Consider the following 18,924-nt stretch of genomic DNA (forward strand, 5'->3'; position numbering starts at 1 on the left):
ATAAAAGATCACTGGTCATTGGTCAGCATAATCAGATCAGATTGTGATGTCATGCTGTGGGCCAAAAACTCCATAGATGCGGTAAAGGGGTCAGTGCAACGCAGACCGTTCCATTGACCATATTGGCGCACATTCAACAAATCTGACCTAACAAAATGGATATTCTTCAAATTAGTAATGATTTATATATTATAACAGGCCCACAATGTGGTTAGTTAAGTCCGATTTGGATACATTTGACTGTTTTCGCTGCGTAACATTTAGAATTTGTCCCTTTTCAGGTTTAGAAGAAGTGACTCCTAAATGCTAACTCACGTTTGTATAAACTGGTAGCATAGCTAGCATACAGAAATCGGTGGTGGTAGTCAGTCATTTTTAACTGTAATGCAGTTGATTGGTGACGATGACATGAACATGTGTTGGGGTTGACATCCATACAAGCATTATACTCAGATTTTTACCTCAACATAGTGTGAAATACACATAAACAAGACACATTTTTCTGGGTGGCAATGAGGACATTCTGAATCTTCCCCCCACAATTTCAGAGTGTTATTTTGACCTCAAGTGTGGAAATATGATTAAAACAAACTGTAAAATCAAGTTTTTGGCTGCACTGCCCCTTTTATACAACCAGAACTAGAGACATGACTGGGGAGGAGAGAGGATATAGAAATATAGAAATTCAGTCAGTGAGTCCCACAATTCATATTGTCAAGTTGAGTAGAGTTCTATTTCGCAGGCCATGCAATACAAAATAGAATAAAGGAAAAAAGGAGAGGAGAGGAGAGGGGGAAAGAGGAGAGGTGAGGGAGGAGAGGAAAGGAGAGGAGAGGCTCTGCTCCTCTTCATGTCTCTTTGATCAGTGTTGTATTGGGGCCTGTGACTCTGTAGAGGACAGCAGGCTTCTGAACAGCGTTGGTTCACTGTTGCATCACCAGTTACAGACATCATAGATTATATCATCCACTTATTTTTTATATGTGTGTTTCTTCGCGCGTGTGTGTGTGTTGGTGTGTGTCTTTAGGGATGCTGGAGAATCAGAAGTACCAAATGCATCCATGTTTACATTTACATTACATTTACGTCATTTAGCTGACGCTCTTATCCAGAGCGACTTACATGAGCAATTAGGGTTAAGTGCCTTGCTCAAGGGCACATCGGCAGATTTTTCACCTAGTCGGCTCGGGGATTAGAACCAGCGACCTTTCGATTACTGGCACAACGCTCTTAACCACTAAGCTACCTGCCGCTGTGCCAATAACTTATCCGAGTAGGTCTGAACATAAATAGGTTTTTGTATTCATTTCCTGCGTGGACTGAAAGTAATGTGAATGTTGAGTACTTGTTGGTAGAGCGAAGGACAGCGATGAACGAACAAGGTGTCTACAGAACATGCCCCGTAGATGACATCAGTTGGAGCAAGGGGCTCAATCCTCTCTGCAAGGACAGAAACACACAGAGACAGAAACACACAGCATGAGGATTGAGAGCAGGGCAAATCACACACACAGAGAAAGATTAAAGATGTAGATATCTTTCACTGATAATGATATACTGTAAATTACAGTAATGCTCTCTCTCGCTCTCTATACTTAAAAAGGTACCAAGTCAGAGACTCTATGCCATCTGTCCTCTGAATATACTCTTGAAAACTCCAAAGTCAGAGACTTAGAGAATAAGAGTTGAAGACTTCAGCTCCAGTAGCTATAACAGGGTCCACCATCTTGTCTCTGTCCTTAACAGGGTCCACCATCTTGTCTCTGTCCTTGTAGTGCAGAACGTTGTCAACAAAACAAGCATCAACATTCTGTGACAGGAACATGATGGGCAGATTTACACTCCACGCTCTTACGTAACGACTGCTTCCTCTGTCTGTGTGTGTGTCTCTCTCTCTCCCTCATCATCTCTCCCCCTCCCTCTCTTCTCTTCCTCTCCATCTCTCTGTAGTCTCTCTCCCTCATCATCTCTCCCCCTCCCTCTCTTCTCTTCCTCTCCATCTCTCTGTAGTCTCTCTCCCTCTTGTCTCTGTATAATCTATATGTGTGTGTGTGTGTGCGTCTCCCTCTCTCAGTCAGACAGAGCTTTGTGTTCTCTAAGTGGCTCAGTCACAAGAGGAGAAAAGTTGCTTTTCCTGTCTCTCAAATCCATTCCCAGTGGAGGAGAAATATTATTAAAATGACTGTCTGCACCCTATTCCCTACGTTGTACACTACTTCTGACCAGAGCTCTATGGGTCCCAGTCAAAAGTAGTGCACTATATAGGGAATAGGGTGCTATTGGGACTCATGCACTGACTGGTGTTTTGCCAGCCCCCAGGTAAACCTTATGTAAAAGGTGAGCTCTCTCTCTCTCTCTCTCTCTCTCTCTCTCTCTCTCTCTCTCTCTCTCTCTCTCTCTCTCTCTCTCTCTCTCTCTCTCTCTCTCTCTCTCTCTCTCTCTCTCTCTCTCTCTCTCTCTCTCTCTCTCTCTCTCTCTCTCTCTCTCTCTCTCTCTCTCCCTCTCTCTCTCTCTCTCTCTCTCTCTCTCCGTCTCTCTCTCTCTCCTCTCTCTCTCTCTCTCTCTCTCTCTCTCTCTCTCTCTCTCTCTCTCTCTCTCTCTCTCTCTCTCTCTCTCTCTCTCTCTCTCTCTCTCTCTCTCTCTCTCTCTCTCTCTCTCTCTCTCTCTCTCTCTCTCTCTCTCTCTCTCTCTCTCTCTCTCTCTCTCTCTCTCTCTCTCTCTCTCTCTCTCTCTCTCTCTCTCTCTCTCTCTCTCTCTCTCTCTCATAATTCATGTCTTTACTGTCTGGATAAAAGTATTTGACAAAAACAGTGGGTAGTAATTGTTACGCTGCTGCAGATCATCACCAGAGAGGAGAAGGCATAATTACATGCGGTGGGTCTGTGTTGTGGATACAGATTCAGAATGGTCCAATATGCAGCTGATTCAGGGCGTGTCCCAAATGGCACCCTATGGGGGGCTCTGGTCCTAACATTTAACAGTAACACCGGTGAGAAGGTCCTAACATTAAACAGTAACACAGGTGAGAAGGTCCTAACATAAAATCATATATTAAAGGGCAATGTTTTGTTCTGTGACCTAAAAGTCACCCTATCTGTTATTCATTGCAATGAAACACCAGAGTCTTTTCACTACTTGTAGTATTTTAGTGTCATAGGCCAGGGCTATTCAACTCTGACCCTACGAGGTCAGGAGCCTGCTGGGTTTTCTGTTCTACCTGATAATGAACTGCACACACCTGGTGTCCCAGGTCTAAATCAGTCCCTGACTAGAGGGGAACAATGAAAAAATGTAGTGGAACTGGCTTTGAGGTCCAGAGCTGAGTTTGAGGGTCATAGACAATGTCAGATAAACTGTTTCTGGCCTGAAAATGCAATTATTTTTTGATGATCTTTGTATATCCTACAAGTTTAGCCACCAATTTTTCATCAACATACCTGGCCTGTTCCATGGTGTCCTAATATAACAGAGTAGAGACTTTATTAACTCATACCTGGCCTGTTCCATAGTGTCCTTGCCCAGGTATATGATCCAGTAGAACAGGTTGAAGAGTGCGAAGGCCAGGGGGAACATGATGCGGGAGTACTGGTCTATGGGGCTAGTGCCAGCCAGCGCTGGGATGGGGGGCACAGCTGAACCCTGCTGCAGGAAGATGGGCACTGGAGGGCCAGTGTCCGTCTCACTCTGGGCTATGGAGTTATACCTCTTCTTCAGGCCCCCACGCTCTGACAGGGGCTGGGGGGACAGAGTAGGGTGGGGAGATGGTGGAGGGTTAGGGGTGGAGGTAGAGGAGGGGTGGAGGGTTAGGGGTGGAGGGTTAGGGGTGGACATAGAGGGTTGGAGGTTTAGGGGTGGATAGAGAGGAGGGGTGGAGGGTTAGGGTTGGAGGGTAAGGGGTGGACGTAGAGGAGGGTTGGGGTGGAGGGTTAGAGGTGGACGTAGAGGAGGGTTGGAGGGTTAGGGGTGGAGGTAGAGGAGGGTTGGAGGGTTAGGGGTGGAGGTAGAGGAGGGTTGGAGGGTTAGGGGTGGAGGTAGAGGAGGGTTGGAGGGTTAGGGGGTGGAGGTAGAGGAGGGTTGGAGGGTTAGGGGGTGGAGGTAGAGGAGGGGTGGAGGGTTAGGGGTGGAGGTAGAGGAGGGGTGGAGGGTTAGGGGTGGAGGTAGAGGAGGGTTGGAGGGTTAGAGGTGGACGTAGAGGAGGGTGGAGGGTTAGGGGTGGAGGTAGAGGAGGGGTGGAGGGTTAGGGGGTGGAGGTAGAGGAGGGTTGGAGGGTTAGGGGTGGAGGTAGAGGGAGGGGTGGAGGTAGAGGAGGGGTGGAGGGTTAGGGGGTGGAGGTAGAGGAGGGTTGGGGTGGAGGGTTAGGGGTGGAGGTAGAGGAGGGGTGGAGGGTTAGGGGGTGGAGGTAGAGGAGGGTTGGAGGGTTAGAGGTGGACGAGAGGAGGGTGGAGGGTTAGGGGGTGGAGGTAGAGGAGGGGGTGGAGGGTTAGGGGTGGAGGTAGAGGAGGGGTGGAGGGTTAGGGGTGGAGGGTTAGGGGTGGAGGTAGAGGAGGGTTGGGGTGGAGGGTTAGAGGTGGACGTAGAGGAGGGTTGGAGGGTTAGGGGTGGACATAGAGGGTTGGAGGTTTAGGGGTGGATAGAGAGGAGGGGTGGAGGGTTAGGGTTGGAGGTAGAATAGGGTTGGAGGGTTAGGGGTGGAGGTAGAGGAGGGTTGGAGGGTTAGGGGTGGAGGTAGAGGAGGGGTGGAGGGTTAGGGGTGGAGGTAGAGGAGGGTTGGAGGGTTAGAGGTGGACGTAGAGGAGGGGTGGAGGGTTAGGGGTGGAGGTAGAGGAGGGGTGGAGGGTTAGGGGTGGAGGTAGAGGAGGGGTGGAGGGTTAGGGGTGGAGGTAGAGGAGGGTTGGGGTGGAGGGTTAGAGGTGGACGTAGAGGAGGGTTGGAGGGTTAGGGGTGGAGGTAGAGGAGGGTTGGAGGGTTAGAGGTGGACGTAGAGGAGGGGTGGAGGGTTAGGGGTGGATGTACAATGCCCATAGGAAGACGGAGATTACACAGGGAGGAGCTCAGTACTCTAGGGTTGCGTCCCAAATGGCACCCTATACCCTACATAGTACACTACTTTTAACCAGGACCATAGGACCCATAGGGCTCTGGTCAAAAGTAGTGCACTATGTAGGGAATAGGGTGCCATTTGGGGCGCACACCTTCAGTACAGCTCTGAGCTCCTAGTTGTACTCTGTTCATTTTCACACTCATTAGAAACATCTGACCATGAGCCTAACACTACTAAGACGTCACTCACTCAGCCTATGTAGAAACATCTGACCATGAGCCTAACACTACTAAGACGTCACTCACTCAGCCTATGTAGAAACATCTGACCATGAGCCTAACACTACTAAGACGTCACTCACTCAGCCTATGTAGAAACATCTGACCATGAGCCTAACACTACTAAGACGTCACTCACTCAGCCTATGTAGAAACATCTGACCATGAGCCTAACACTACTAAGACGTCACTCACTCAGCCTATGTAGAAACATCTGACCATGAGCCTAACACTACTAAGACGTGAGCAAACTCTAGAAGGATGCCAGCCTACCATGCACAGTGACTTACTGGATTAGCATATAGCATATAACATATAGTATATAGCATATAGAATACAGCATATAGCTAGCTATCTACCTCCACAAAGATATGAGAGCATGACAACTGTGTGCATCACCATTTAATGTGTGGTGTTATGATGTTGAATGGGGAGAGCCTTAGAGATGGTGTTCTATAGTTGAATGGGGAGAGCCTTAGTGATGGTGTTCTATAGTTGAATGGGGAGAGCCTTAGAGATGGTGTTCTATAGTTGAATGGGGAGAGCCTTAGAGATGGTGTTCTGTAGTTGAATGGGGAGAGCCTTAGAGATGGTGTTCTATAGTTGAATGGGGAGAGTCTTAGTGATGGTGTTCTATAGTTGAATGGGGAGAGCCTTAGTGATGGTGTACTGTAGTTGAATGGGGAGAGCCTTAGTGATGGTGTACTGTAGTTGAATGGGGAGAGCCTTAGTGATGGTGTTCTATAGTTGAATGGGGAGAGCCTTAGTGATGGTGTTCTGTAGTTGAATGGGGAGAGCCTTAGTGATGGTGTTCTGTAGTTGAATGGGGAGAGCCTTAGAGATGGTGTTCTATAGTTGAATGGGGAGAGCCTTAGTGATGGTGTACTGTAGTTGAATGGGGAGAGCCTTAGTGATGGTGTACTGTAGTTGAATGGGGAGAGCCTTAGTGATGGTGTTCTATAGTTGAATGGGGAGAGCCTTAGTGATGGTGTTCTGTAGTTGAATGGGGAGAGCCTTAGTGATGGTGTTCTATAGTTGAATGGGGAGAGCCTTAGTGATGGTGTTCTATAGTTGAATGGGGAGAGCCTTAGAGATGGTGTTCTATAGTTGAATGGGGAGAGCCTTAGTGATGGTGTTCTGTAGTTGAATGGGAGAGCCTTAGTGATGGTGTTCTATAGTTGAATGGGGAGAGCCTTAGTGATGGTGTTCTATAGTTGAATGGGGAGAGCCTTAGAGATGGTGTTCTATAGTTGAATGGGGAGAGCCTTAGTGATGGTGTTCTATAGTTGAATGGGGAGAGCCTTAGTGATGGTGTTCTATAGTTGAATGGGGAGAGCCTTAGTGATGGTGTTCTGTAGTTGAATGGGGAGAGCCAGCCTTGGTAAATGCTGCTCGTTACACTTACAGCTGCATACTGTAAAACCCCTAGCTACCAATCCCTAACCACGTCTGTGTATTTGTGAGTGTGTGTCCACCCATCCCATCCAGTAAATAACTTACAGATGAAGCACTCTCATCCTCCTCCTCATCATATCTTGCTTCAGCCAGGACCTCCAGTTTCTTCTGCCTGGCGTTCTTCTTCAGTCTGTTGGCCTCCAGCGTAGCAAAGTAGTTGACGGCGGCGAACTCGATGAGCGCGGACGCCACGAAGGCGAAACACACGGCGATGAACCAGTCCATGGCTGTAGCGTAGGCCACCTTGGGCAGAGACTGGCGGGCGCTGATGCTGAGGGTTGTCATGGTGAGGACCGTGGTGATGCCTGTTGGTTGTTAGGATAGGGGGAGATGGAGACCATAGAAACAGAATTAGAACACTATCATATCTTTGTGTTTGAGACAGGGTTCCAATTACACATTTTCATTCAGGGATGCCCTGATAAATTATAGGATGGGTTAAAGATCACGTATTCAATAGTGAGTACCCAAAGATAGGGTCTGGGGCCTCCCCATAACTCATTTTGGGCATCCCCATACATAATCCTTAGAATGTAACTTGGGGTACCCTCATAACCATTAAATATATTATTCTGTTATTAAAAAACGGTGAAATTGTGCATGTTCTTTTCAGGCTCAGACAGAGATGGATAAATGTTTACACCTGCTACATTAGGTTAGATACACACAGACCACATACGCCGCTGCATGAGAGAGGAATGTACACAACCCAAAGACGAGAGAGTGGGATAGAGACAGTTGTTGAAAGTCTGCCTTATCTACTTTGAAAAACTAGTCAAATGATTTAGTCAGACAGCTCTGCAGCATACTTAGGCAGGCTAGCCTAGCTAAATAGGATTACTAAAGACAGTACAGTATGGGGGGGGAACAGAGATAATGTTAGATGGTTGTCTGGCTGGCTGGCTGGCTGCTACTGCCTGAGCAGAGATGAAGACTTTAAGGAATGAACAATTATAAAGTCCTCAAATAAAATATATTATTATTGCATAGTAATATCCTATTTTTCTATGTGGACCTGACAGAGACAATGGAATATTTTGGCAATTGAATGTTCACTATTTTTGGCTTTGGAATTTCCATTAAAAAGCTCTAATCACTTTAATGTAATTATTTTATAATGCATTTAATGTTTAAGAACATAATTGAAACCAAAAACCAGGATATGTTTTTAATAATCAAACCGACCTCAAAAAGCAGTGTAGGCTACACTTATTACACGTGGAGAGAGAGAGAGACACAGACAGAGACACAGAGAGAGACACAGAGAGAGACACAGAGAGAGAGAGACACAGAGAGAGAGAGACAGACAGAGAGACAGAGAGAGAGAGAGACACAGAGAGAGAGACACAGAGAGAGACACAGAGAGAGAGAGACACAGAGAGAGAGAGAGAGAGAGACAGACAGAGAGACAGAGAGAGAGAGACACAGAGACACAGAGACACAGAGAGAGAGACAGAGAGAGAGACACGGAGAGAGAGACAGAGAGAGAGAGACAGAGAGAGACACAGAGAGAGACACAGAGAGGCAGAGCGAGAGAGACAGAGCGAGAGACAGAGAGGCAGAGCGAGAGAGACAGAGCAACAGACAGACAGAGAGAGCGACAGAGCGACAGACAGACAGAGCAACAGACAGAGAGACAGACAGACAGAGAGAGAGACAGAGACAGACAGAGACAGATAGAGAGAGACAGAGAGAGAGACACGGAGAGAGAGACAGAGAGAAAGAGACAGAGAGAGACACAGAGAGAGACACAGAGAGGCAGAGCGAGAGAGACAGAGCGAGAGACAGAGAGGCAGAGCGAGAGAGACAGAGCAACAGACAGACAGAGAGAGCGACAGAGCGACAGACAGACAGAGCAACAGACAGAGAGACAGACAGACAGAGAGAGAGACAGAGACAGACAGAGACAGATAGAGAGAGATAGAGAGAGACAGAGAGAGACAGAGAGAGACTAAGGGACAGAGGGATGTTATCATACTAGCCACAGGGACAGAGGGTTGTTATCATACCAGCCACAGGGACAGAGGGTTGTTATCATACTAGCCACAGGGACAGAGGGTTGTTATCATACCAGCCACAGGGACAGAGGGTTGTCATCATACCAGCCACAGGGACAGAGGGTTGTTATCATACCAGCCACAGGGACAGAGGGTTGTTATCATACCAGCCACAGGGACAGAGGGTTGTTATCATACTAGCCACAGGGACAGAGGGTTGTTATCATACCAGCCACAGGGACAGAGGGTTGTTATCATACTAGCCACAGGGACAGAGGGTTGTTATCATACCAGCCACAGGGACAGAGGGTTGTTATCATACCAGCCACAGGGACAGAGGGTTGTTATCATACTAGCCACAGGGACAGAGGGTTGTTATCATACTAGCCACAGTGCGTGCAGGGACAGACTCTTTGTTGATCCAGAAGGCTACTTGTGACAGCACCACCACCATAATCAGAGGGATGTACGTCTGAATCAGGTAGTAGCCTAGCTTCCTCTGTAGAAGAAAATGGACTACCATGACAGAGTAGTCACCTGAAAGACAAACAGGATAGGTATCAGTAGAGAGCAGCGGTGAGAGAGAACACAACACTGATACAGGGAAGAAGAAGATATGGAGTGAGAGGAGAGGAGAATTGTCCTTGGGTGTCCTTGGACCTGGAAAGGCTGTAGAGATAAATGTATAACCAATTAGAGACGTATAGAGAAGATACTGTATCTGACTGGACGCGGGACGGGAAAAACCACCTACCCTGAGACAGAGCAAATAAGAGAAGAATAACATTTGTTCCATCATTTAGCAGACTCTCTTATCCAGAGTGACTTACAGTTAGTGCAGTCATCTTAAGCTACATACCACAGGCATAGAAAGTCAATTGTTCCTCAGTAAAATAGCTATCAGTAGAATCAGAGGGGGGTTGAGGTGAGGAGGAGGATTATTTAAGATACTGTTTGAAGAGGTAGGGTTTCAGATGTTTTCCGAAGATGGGCAGGGACTCGGCTTTCCTAGCTAGCTACAGGGGGTAGGTGGTTCCACCATTGGGGTGCCAGGACAGAAAAGAGCTTGGACTGAGCTGAGCGGGAGCTGCTCTCCCGTAGGGGTGGGAGGGCCAAGAGACCTGAGGTGGAAGAACGGAGCGCTTGGGTTGGGGTGTAGGGTTTGAGCATAGCCTGAAGGTAGGGAGGGGCAGTTCCTCTTGCTGTTCCGTAGGTAAGCACCATGGTCTTGTAGTGGATGCGAGCTTCGACTGGAAGCCAGTGGACTGTGCGGAGGAGCGGGGTGACATGAGAGAACTTGGTAAGGTTGAAAACCAGGTGGGCTGCAGCGTTCTGGATAAGTTGCAGGGGTTTGATGACACAAGCGGGGAGCCCAGCCAACAGTGAGCTGCAGTAGTCCAGACGGGAGAGGACAAGTGGCTGGATTAGGACCTGCGCCGCTTCCTGTGTGATGTAGGGTCGTACTCCACGGATGTTGTAGAGCATGAACCTGCATAAGTGAGTCACTGCTTTGATGTTTGCAGAGAATGACAGGGTGTTGTCCAGGGTCACGCCAAGGTTCTTTGCATTTTGGGAGGGTGACACTTTGGAGTTGTCAACCGTGATGGAGAGGTCTTTGAGCGGGCAGGCCTTCCCCGGGAGGAAGAGCAGCTCCATCTTGTCGAGGTTGAGCTTGATGTGCTGGGCCAACATCCAAGTTGAGATATCTGCCAGGCACGCAGAGATGCCACCTGGGTGTCAGAAGGGGGAAGGAGAAAAGTAGTTGAGTGTCATCCGCATAGCAATGATAGGAGAGACCATGTGAGGATATGACGGAGCCGAGGGACTTGGTGTATAGAGAGAAGAGGAGAGGGCCTAGAAACGAGCCCCTTGGGGACACCAGTGGTGAGAGAACGTGGTGCAGACACAGATCCTCTCCACGTCACCTGGTAGGAACGGCCTGCCAGGTAGGATGCAATCCAAGAGTGTGCAGAGCCTGAGACGCCCAGGCCTGAGAGGGTGGAGAAGAGGATCAGATGGTTCACAGTGTCAAAGGCAGTGGATAGATCTAGGAGGATGAGAACATTACATTTACATTTACTTCATTTAGCAGACACTCTTATCCAGAGCGACTTACAAATTGGTGCATTCACCCTATAGCCAGTGGGATAACCACTTAAAAAAAAAAAAATGTTGGGGGGGTAGAAGGATTACTTTATCCTATCCCAGGTATTCCTTAAAGAGGTGGGGTTTCAAATGTCTCCGGAAGGTGGTGAGTGACTCCGCTGTCCTGGCGTCGTGAGGGAGCTTGTTCCACCATTGGGGTGCCAGAGCAGCGAACAGTTTTGACTGGGCTGAGCGGGAACTATGCTTCCGCAGAGGAAGGGGAGCCAGCAGGCCAGAGGTGGATGAACGCAATGCCCTCGTTTGGGTGTAGGGACTGATCAGAGCCTGAAGGTACGGAGGTGCCGTTCCCTCACTGCTCCATAGGCAAGCACCATGGTCTTGTAACGGATGCGAGCTTCAACTGGAAGCCAGTGGAGTGTGCGGAGGAGGGGGTGACGGGAGAGAACTTGGGAAGGTTGAACACCAGACGGGCTGCGGCATTCTGGATGAGTTGTAGGGGTTTAATGGCACAGGCAGGGAGCCCAGCCAACAGCGAGTTGCAGTAATCCAGACGGGAGATGACAAGTGCCTGGATTAGGACCTGTGCCTAATCAGAGGAGATAGAGTCAGCTAAGGCAGTGCGGAGAGCCTCCGTGACACAGAGAAGAGAAGTCTCGATTGAGTGACCCGTCTTGAAGCCTGACTGGTTAGGGTCAAGAAGATTGTTCTGAGAGAGATAACGAGGGAGTTGGTCAGAGACAGAACGCTCGTGTTTTGGAAAGAAAAGAAAGGTATACAGGTCTGTAGTTTTTTATGTCAGATGAGTTGAGTGTTGGTTTCTTGAGGAGGGGAGCGACTCGGGCCAGAGGGGACTCAGCCAGCGGTCAGGGATGAGTTGATGAGGGAAGTGAGGAATGGGAGATGGTCTCCAGAGATGGTCTGGAGAAGGGAGGAGGAGATTGGGTCGAGTGGGCAAGTTGTCGGGCGGCCATACCTCACTAGTCGCAGGATGTCATCTGGAGAGAGAGGGGATAGAAAGAGGCGTAGGGTAGTTCTGTGTGAGTGAGACCAGTGGACTCAATAGGCTGAGTGAATGAGTAGCAGATGTCGTCAACCTTCTTTTCAAAAGTGGTTGACAAAGTCGTCTGCAGAGAGGAAAGAGGAGGTGGTGGAGGATTAAGGAGGGAGGAGAAGGTGGAAAATAGTTTCCTAGGGTTAGAGGCAGAAGCTTGAAATTTAGAGTGGCAGAAAGTGGCTTTAGCACCGGATACAGAGGAAAAGAAGGTAGAGAGGAAGGACGTGAAAGGATGATATGTCCTCCAGAAGTTTAGTTTTTCCACTCTTTTTCGCTCAGCTGCCCGCAGCCCTGTTCTGTAAGCTCGCAATCAGTCACTCAGCCACGGAGCAGGAGGGGAGGGCCGAGCCAGCCGGGAGGAAAGGGGGCAGTGAGAGTCATAGGATGCGGAAAGGGAGGAGAGTAGGGTCGAAGAGGCAGAATCAGGAGACAGGAGGGAGAAGGATTTAGCAGAAGGGAGAGATGATATGATAGAAGAGGAGAGAGTAGTGGGAGAGAGAGAGCGAAGATTGCGACGGCGCATAGAAAGGGAGCCAGAAAAGGTAACAAAGTAGTGAAGGGGAGACCTGGAGGGGGTTGCAGTGAGATTAGTAGGCGAACAGCCTCTAGTAAAGATAAAGTCAAGAGTATTGCCTGCCTTGTGAGCTGGAGGGGATTGGGAAAGGGTGAAGTGAAAAGAGGCAAGGAGGGGAAAGAGAGAGTTGGAAAGAAATGGATGAATCGAAGGCAGATGTTGGGAGGTTGAAGTCGCCAAGGATGAAGAGCGGTGAGTCATCGCCAGGAAATGAGCTTATCAAGGTGTCAAGCTCATTGAGGAACTCTCCAAGGGCACCTGGTTGGCGATAGATGATAACAATGTTAATCTTGAGTGGACAAGTGACTGTGACAGCATGGAATTCAAATGAGGAGATGGAGAGGTGAGAGAGGGAGAATAGAGAAATGATTAGCCCTATGCCTCCACCATGACGACCAGATGCTCTCGGACTATGAGAGAAAACGTAGTCAGATGAAGAAAGAGCAGCTGGAGTAGCAGTGTTCTCTGGGGTGATCCATCTCTCAGTCAGGGCCAAAAAGTGAAGGGACTGAAGGGAAGCATAGGCTGAGATGAACTCAGCGTTCTTGACCACAGATCAGCATTTCCAAATGCTGCCAGGGTACACTAAATTAGAAGGGTAGCAGCCAAGGGGTGGGGAGTGTCTGTAAAGCCTACAGGGAGAGGTGCAAACTGGTATAGAAAACACACATAGTTGCCAAAGCTACAAAAAGAAAACAAATTAGATCTGAAAAGAACTAGGTAAAACACTCAAGTGAGAGAGTGGTGTGGAGCCTTCCTCTCCTTCCTCCCGCAGAACAACTCGGCAGAACCGTCTTTGTTTCGGCGATGATCTTAGTTTTGTGACAAAACTGACACAGCCGCCGCTTACAGCAGTCGCTGTGAAACCACGGGAGACTGAAGTACTAACACTCATTGCTATTTGCCTAGCAGAAGTGGAGAGCACACCTCCCGGTATTAATTGCTGATTGCCTAGGAGAGGTGAAACCACTCCCGCTCCAATACAGCCACTGATTACCAAAACAAGTCACAAATTGCCCCGCCCCTTTATCCTGGTTGATGTGTCAACAACTATCTGCAAATGATGAGCAGTCAGCAGTTCACACACCAGGTAGGCCACTGGGAAGACAGGCAGCACTTAAAGTATATGGCCCTAGCTAGCAAAAAGACAGCACTAGACCACAACAGATAAAGACAAAAAAGTATCCTTATCAATCCTGGAGATATTAGGAGTCCTCTAGCTATGTAACCCCCTACCCTGTGACAGAGCAGATCAGAGAAGAATAACCCCCCACCCTGTGACAGAGAAGAGGTGGGGTGCAGAGGGATGAGGGAGAGAGAGACAGAGGGAGAGAGGAGAGGAGAGAGAGAGAGAGAGAGAGAGAGAGAGAGAGAGAGAGAGAGAGAGAGAGAGAGAATGGGACGGGGGAAGGAAATATAGTGTGAGACAGCACCAGAATCACAACACTCTGTCTAAACACTCCCCCTCTCTCAATTCAATTAGAGGGGGTTTTATTGGAATGGGAAACATATGTTTACATTGCCAAAGCAAGTGAAATAAACAATAAACTAAAGTGAGAAGAAACTAATTTAACAACATCAACAAAAAACTATTAGAAATTAACAGTAAACTCAAAAAGGTTTAAAAAAAGATAGACATTTCAAGTGTTATATTATCAGTGTTTTAGCAATGTGCAAATAGTTGTCGTCCTCTCCCTCCCTGTTATGGTAACTGGGCCAATCCAGCCCTATCTTTGGGAGACTGCCTCCTCCTCGCCTCTCTGTTCAGTGCTGTTCCAGGAATCTGCTGGGTATTGCCTGGAGAATCTCTCTCTCTCTCTCTCTCTCTCTCTCTCTCTCTCTCTCTCCCCCCCCCCCCTCCCCCTCTCTCTCTCTCTCTCTCTCTCTCTCTCTCTCTCTCTCTCTCTTCTCTCTCTCTCTCTCTCTCTCTCTCTCTCTCTCTCTCTCTCTCTCTCTCTCTCTCTAGGATCACTCATAGGGTTCTAAGCTCCACAGTTCTTTTTCTAAAGGCAGACCACACGCATTAGGCTTGACCACTTAAGCATCTTAGATGGCTGCTCAAGGAAATGTGAGCTCTTAGGAGGAAGCTGCTATACTGTACTACCTACTGGCAGGCTTGTGGGAGCAGTAATGGATGCTGTTACTGTTATAGGCTGTATCTCAAATGGCACCCTTTTCCCTATACAGTGTATACTTATGACCTGGGCCCATAGGAATAGGGGGCTTTTTGGGATGCAGACATGACTAAGGGAAATCCTTTTTTGTCTGAATTTTTGTCTGAATTTTACATTTTAATGTGCTTTCCTGGATATACCAAATACGTAGACAATGTGGCATTTTGTCCACACACATATATTACAGTTAATGTGTAAATGTAAACAATTATAATAGCTTACAGTCTTGGTTATCACCATTATCACAATTAATTAATTTAGGTGTTGTAAATATTCAGTTTGATAGGCACGCACGCACGCACACACACACACACACACACACACACACACGCTTCTCGGTATACCAATGGTTTGTAATTGTATTGTAGCCTACAGTGGGTCCTTACCTGTGTTGGACTTGAACGTCTCTGTGGATAACTTCTGTCCCACCAGGTCATACTGTAGCAGACTGATAGACTCCTGAGGACAGTCTACGGAAGCTTCCAGGCCCTTCCTCCAGGTAAAGGTGATCTCACTGCTCGTGTACGCATCTGATGTATACAGAAACAAGTTCATTCAGTTGTCATACCATTCCTATATATATATATAATGTTCACAGAAACAACAAAACATTTTATGCGTCTGAAATGGCGCCCTATTCCTTATATAGTGCACTAAAGTAGTGCACTATAAAGGGGATACGGAGCAAACTAATTTGAGGAATCTGGAGCATTAGGATGTGCATGTTACTGTTTCAGTGCATGAAGCAAACTCTCTCTCTCTCTGCTCAACGCCAGGTTCATGTTTTGTTATGATCTATCACTTCAAAACATTACTTTTATGGCTGTCAAACTAAAACATTTAAAATATTGAGTTAATCGCAGGATTTGCTGTGATTAATCACGATTAATCGCAAATTCTGAATTTGCTCACATTAAACTGTAATTTAAGAATTTTCATACAATAAATATTACAAGAATATGGAGGTCTTGATTTTGTCTAAAGTAACAGTTACAAAAATTAGGTAAATTGAGAAAGCACACTTTCTTTAACCTCAACGTCAACCTGCATTGTTGTTTTTAGCTGTATAGATTATGTCTTTGGGATGATTTCTGTGTATTTTGATCGCTTTAAGACAATGCAATTAATCACGATTAAAAAACATCTGTGCAATAAAATTACAAAAAGTTAACTCGAGTTAACTGATTAACTCTGACAGCCCTAATTACTTTAAAAAAGAGCCAAACAAAGGAGATCCTAGACTGAGTACCCACAGCTGCCGAACCTGAGAGGACAGGTATGTCCGTCCATAGGGAAGTCCATGAGCCTCATGGGACACTCTGCACTGATGGTTAGTCTGAGATACAAATAGAACACACAACGTTAGACTTCTGATTTCATGATATAGATCTGTGTAAAAACGTGGCATACAGTACAACACAACTAGTTTATTCTGCGCAAAGCAGCACTGTACTGGCATAATTGTCAGTCTTAATGGGCTACAAAGCATTTTATTTAAAACACTTCTTCCTGTAGACTACCTCATGGTGAAGAGGTTCTACAGGAGGGCCCAGGGAGGAGGGGCTACCTCATGGTGAAGAGGTTCTACAGGAGGGCCCAGGGAGGAGGGGCTACCTCATGGTGAAGAGGTTCTACAGGAGGGTCCAGGGAGGAGGGGCTACCTCATGGTGAAGAGGTTCTACAGGAGGGCCCAGGGAGGAGGGGCTACCTCGTGGTGAAGGGGTTCTACAGGAGGGCCCAGGGAGGAGGGGCTACCTCATGGTGAAGAGGTTCTACAGGAGGGCCCAGGGAGGAGGGGCTACCTCGTGGTGAAGAGGTTCTACAGGAGGGTCCAGGGAGGAGGGGCTACCTCGTGGTGAAGAGGTTCTACAGGAGGGCCCAGGGAGGAGGGGCTACCTCGTGGTGAAGAGGTTCTACAGGAGGGTCCAGGGAGGAGGGGCTACCTCATGGTGAAGAGGTTCTACAGGAGGGCCCAGGGAGGAGGGGCTACCTCATGGTGAAGAGGTTCTACAGGAGGGCCCAGGGAGGAGGGGCTACCTCATGGTGAAGAGGTTCTACAGGAGGGCCCAGGGAGGAGGAGCTACCTCATGGTGAAGAGGTTCTACAGGAGGGCCCAGGGAGGAGGGGCTACCTCATGGTGAAGAGGTTCTACAGGAGGGCCCAGGGAGGAGGGGCTACCTCGTGGTGAAGAGGTTCTACAGGAAGGCCCAGGGAGGAGGGGCTACCTCATGGTGAAGAGGTTCTACAGGAGGGCCCAGGGAGGAGGAGCTCAGGGCTCGGGGTACCTCATGGTGTAGAGGTTCTACAGGAGGGTCCAGGGAAGAGGGGCTACCTCATGGTGAAGAGGTTCTACAGGAGGGCCCAGGGAGGAGGAGCTACCTCATGGTGAAGAGGTTCTACAGGAGGGCCCAGGGAGGAGGGGCTACCTCATGGTGAAGAGGTTCTACAGGAGGGCCCAGGGAGGAGGAGCTCAGGGCTCGGGGTACCTCATGGTGTAGAGGATGGTCCCGTTCTGCATGATGCGGAACAGCTTGTTGGGAGTGGTCATGTTGTGGGCGATGGAGTTCCTGGAGTTCCTGAAGAACGTGTCGGGCGTCCAGATCTTATCCACCATCTTGTTGTTGAGACGCAGGATCTCCACGGCGCCGTCGTACTTCAGCCTCTCGTCCACCCAGGTCTGGCGGAAGAACATGTCTATGGTGTACTCCTGAGGAGGTAGAAGGCCAGGCATTAGATGACTGATCACCAGACAGGTTCTGGATCTAGAATGTAGAATCTGGACTTTAGAATGTAGATCTAAAATCTAGATTCCACAGTCCTGAAGAAGGCCAGAGGAATGCACAGTGCAATATGCAGGTCCTGCTCCAAACCATAGACATAATAAATGTGTTTGTAACTAACTATCTACAGTTAAATCCATTCAGACAAGACAGTCCAGAGAGATGATGAGATGATTATGACAATAACCTCCTATAGATATTCATTCATCAATCCGTTTGAGCATTCAGTTTGCTTGACATATTGATTTAGAGGCTAAAATAAACATTCCGCAAGCCCAGGACCCTCCCCTAGTTAATGTATTGAAACAGACTAATTAACCGAAATGGCTCATTATGTAATCTACAGTTATCTAATCTACAGTCTGCCCATAAGGCAGCAGTGCAGTGGACATTGAAGCTAAATGGACACCCATATATAATAAATGCATTAGAAACTGTATGTAAACATAACATATAAACACAGTTGCCAATTGACATGTATGTGACAGTAAGCCTATGTGGTTATATGCTGTTTGTCTCTTACCATTTCCACATCTGATACTGGTCCAAAGCTGGTGACAAAAATATCTGTTTTCACCTCTGTAATCATACCTGAAAAGAATATAGTGATTTTAATTGTTGCCCATAAAAATATGGAAAACTGAGAAATGAAGCAGGTAAAAATACAGTACAATGTAATAGCCCGACTATGTTATTTCCTACTTATTCAATGAAAAGTTCTGTAGATGTAAGATATAGGAAAACATCAGAATAGAGGAGGAGGAGGACAGGCCCACCTCCGGATCCTGGTCGCAACCAGTTGTCATATCCATCTAGTAGTCGGTCCAGAATACGGGTGATGTTTTCACCTGCGTAACTTTCTTGTCCATAGACACTGCCAACACTGTAAGAAATCAATACAATCATAATTGATGACAGTTTATACTGCCCTGTGTAGACCTATAGGCTTAGTAGGGTAAACCTATTAGGATTATGATTGGTATGTTTATTATCATACATAATTGACATACATTCAAGAAACTATAGAGGCCTACCCATTGATAAAATTAGAAAAAGGTTATTTTACTCACCAGGTCAAAGTGACCAAAATCTGAATCAAGAGAGCCATCTTTGGCAGCAGGTGTGATAAAAAACGTTCCCTGTCAACTCTTTGAGTTGGAATTAAATAGCCAGCCTTTCTCCGTCCTCCGTTAGTCTAAACTGAATGTGTTTTAAACACAAGGACTTGTGAAGTAATCGAATTAGGAGATTAGCACAGAAAATCCAACCCATGTTTAGACTGGGGCACTTGTTAGGAATGTAAACATGTTCAGTTTTCTTGTATCCTCGGGGAGCTATAATCTTCCAGTTGTTAAAATGTATAATCTTGGATGGAATTTCAAGGATATTTGTAAGGACTTATTTTTAGATCAAGATTATTGACCCCTTCTGTATCGCGCGTCTAAACAGCAGGTGGTGCTATGTA

The 18,924-nt window shown here is 47.4% G+C and overlaps 1 protein-coding gene across 1 annotated transcript; it reads right to left on the reverse strand.

Annotated features, from left to right (window-relative positions):
• Positions 1-1,185: 1,185 nt before the first annotated feature.
• On the reverse strand, positions 1,186-18,809 carry LOC121545698 (gamma-aminobutyric acid receptor subunit alpha-4-like). The gene is made up of 10 exons (XM_041856460.2): positions 18,530-18,809; positions 18,236-18,342; positions 17,983-18,050; positions 17,166-17,386; positions 15,933-16,015; positions 15,066-15,209; positions 9,156-9,308; positions 6,820-7,079; positions 3,494-3,735; positions 1,186-1,440 (listed from the first exon to the last, which is right to left on the reverse strand). Exons 1-10 carry the CDS (start codon positions 18,565-18,567, stop codon positions 1,431-1,433), a joined length of 1,326 nt encoding a protein of 441 aa, XP_041712394.1. The 5' UTR covers positions 18,568-18,809; the 3' UTR covers positions 1,186-1,430.
• Between the last annotated feature and the right edge of the window lie 115 nt (positions 18,810-18,924).

The sequence above is a fragment of the Coregonus clupeaformis genome, chromosome 3 (assembly GCF_020615455.1).
Source record: "Coregonus clupeaformis isolate EN_2021a chromosome 3, ASM2061545v1, whole genome shotgun sequence".
NCBI classification, from domain to species: domain Eukaryota; kingdom Metazoa; phylum Chordata; class Actinopteri; order Salmoniformes; family Salmonidae; genus Coregonus; species Coregonus clupeaformis.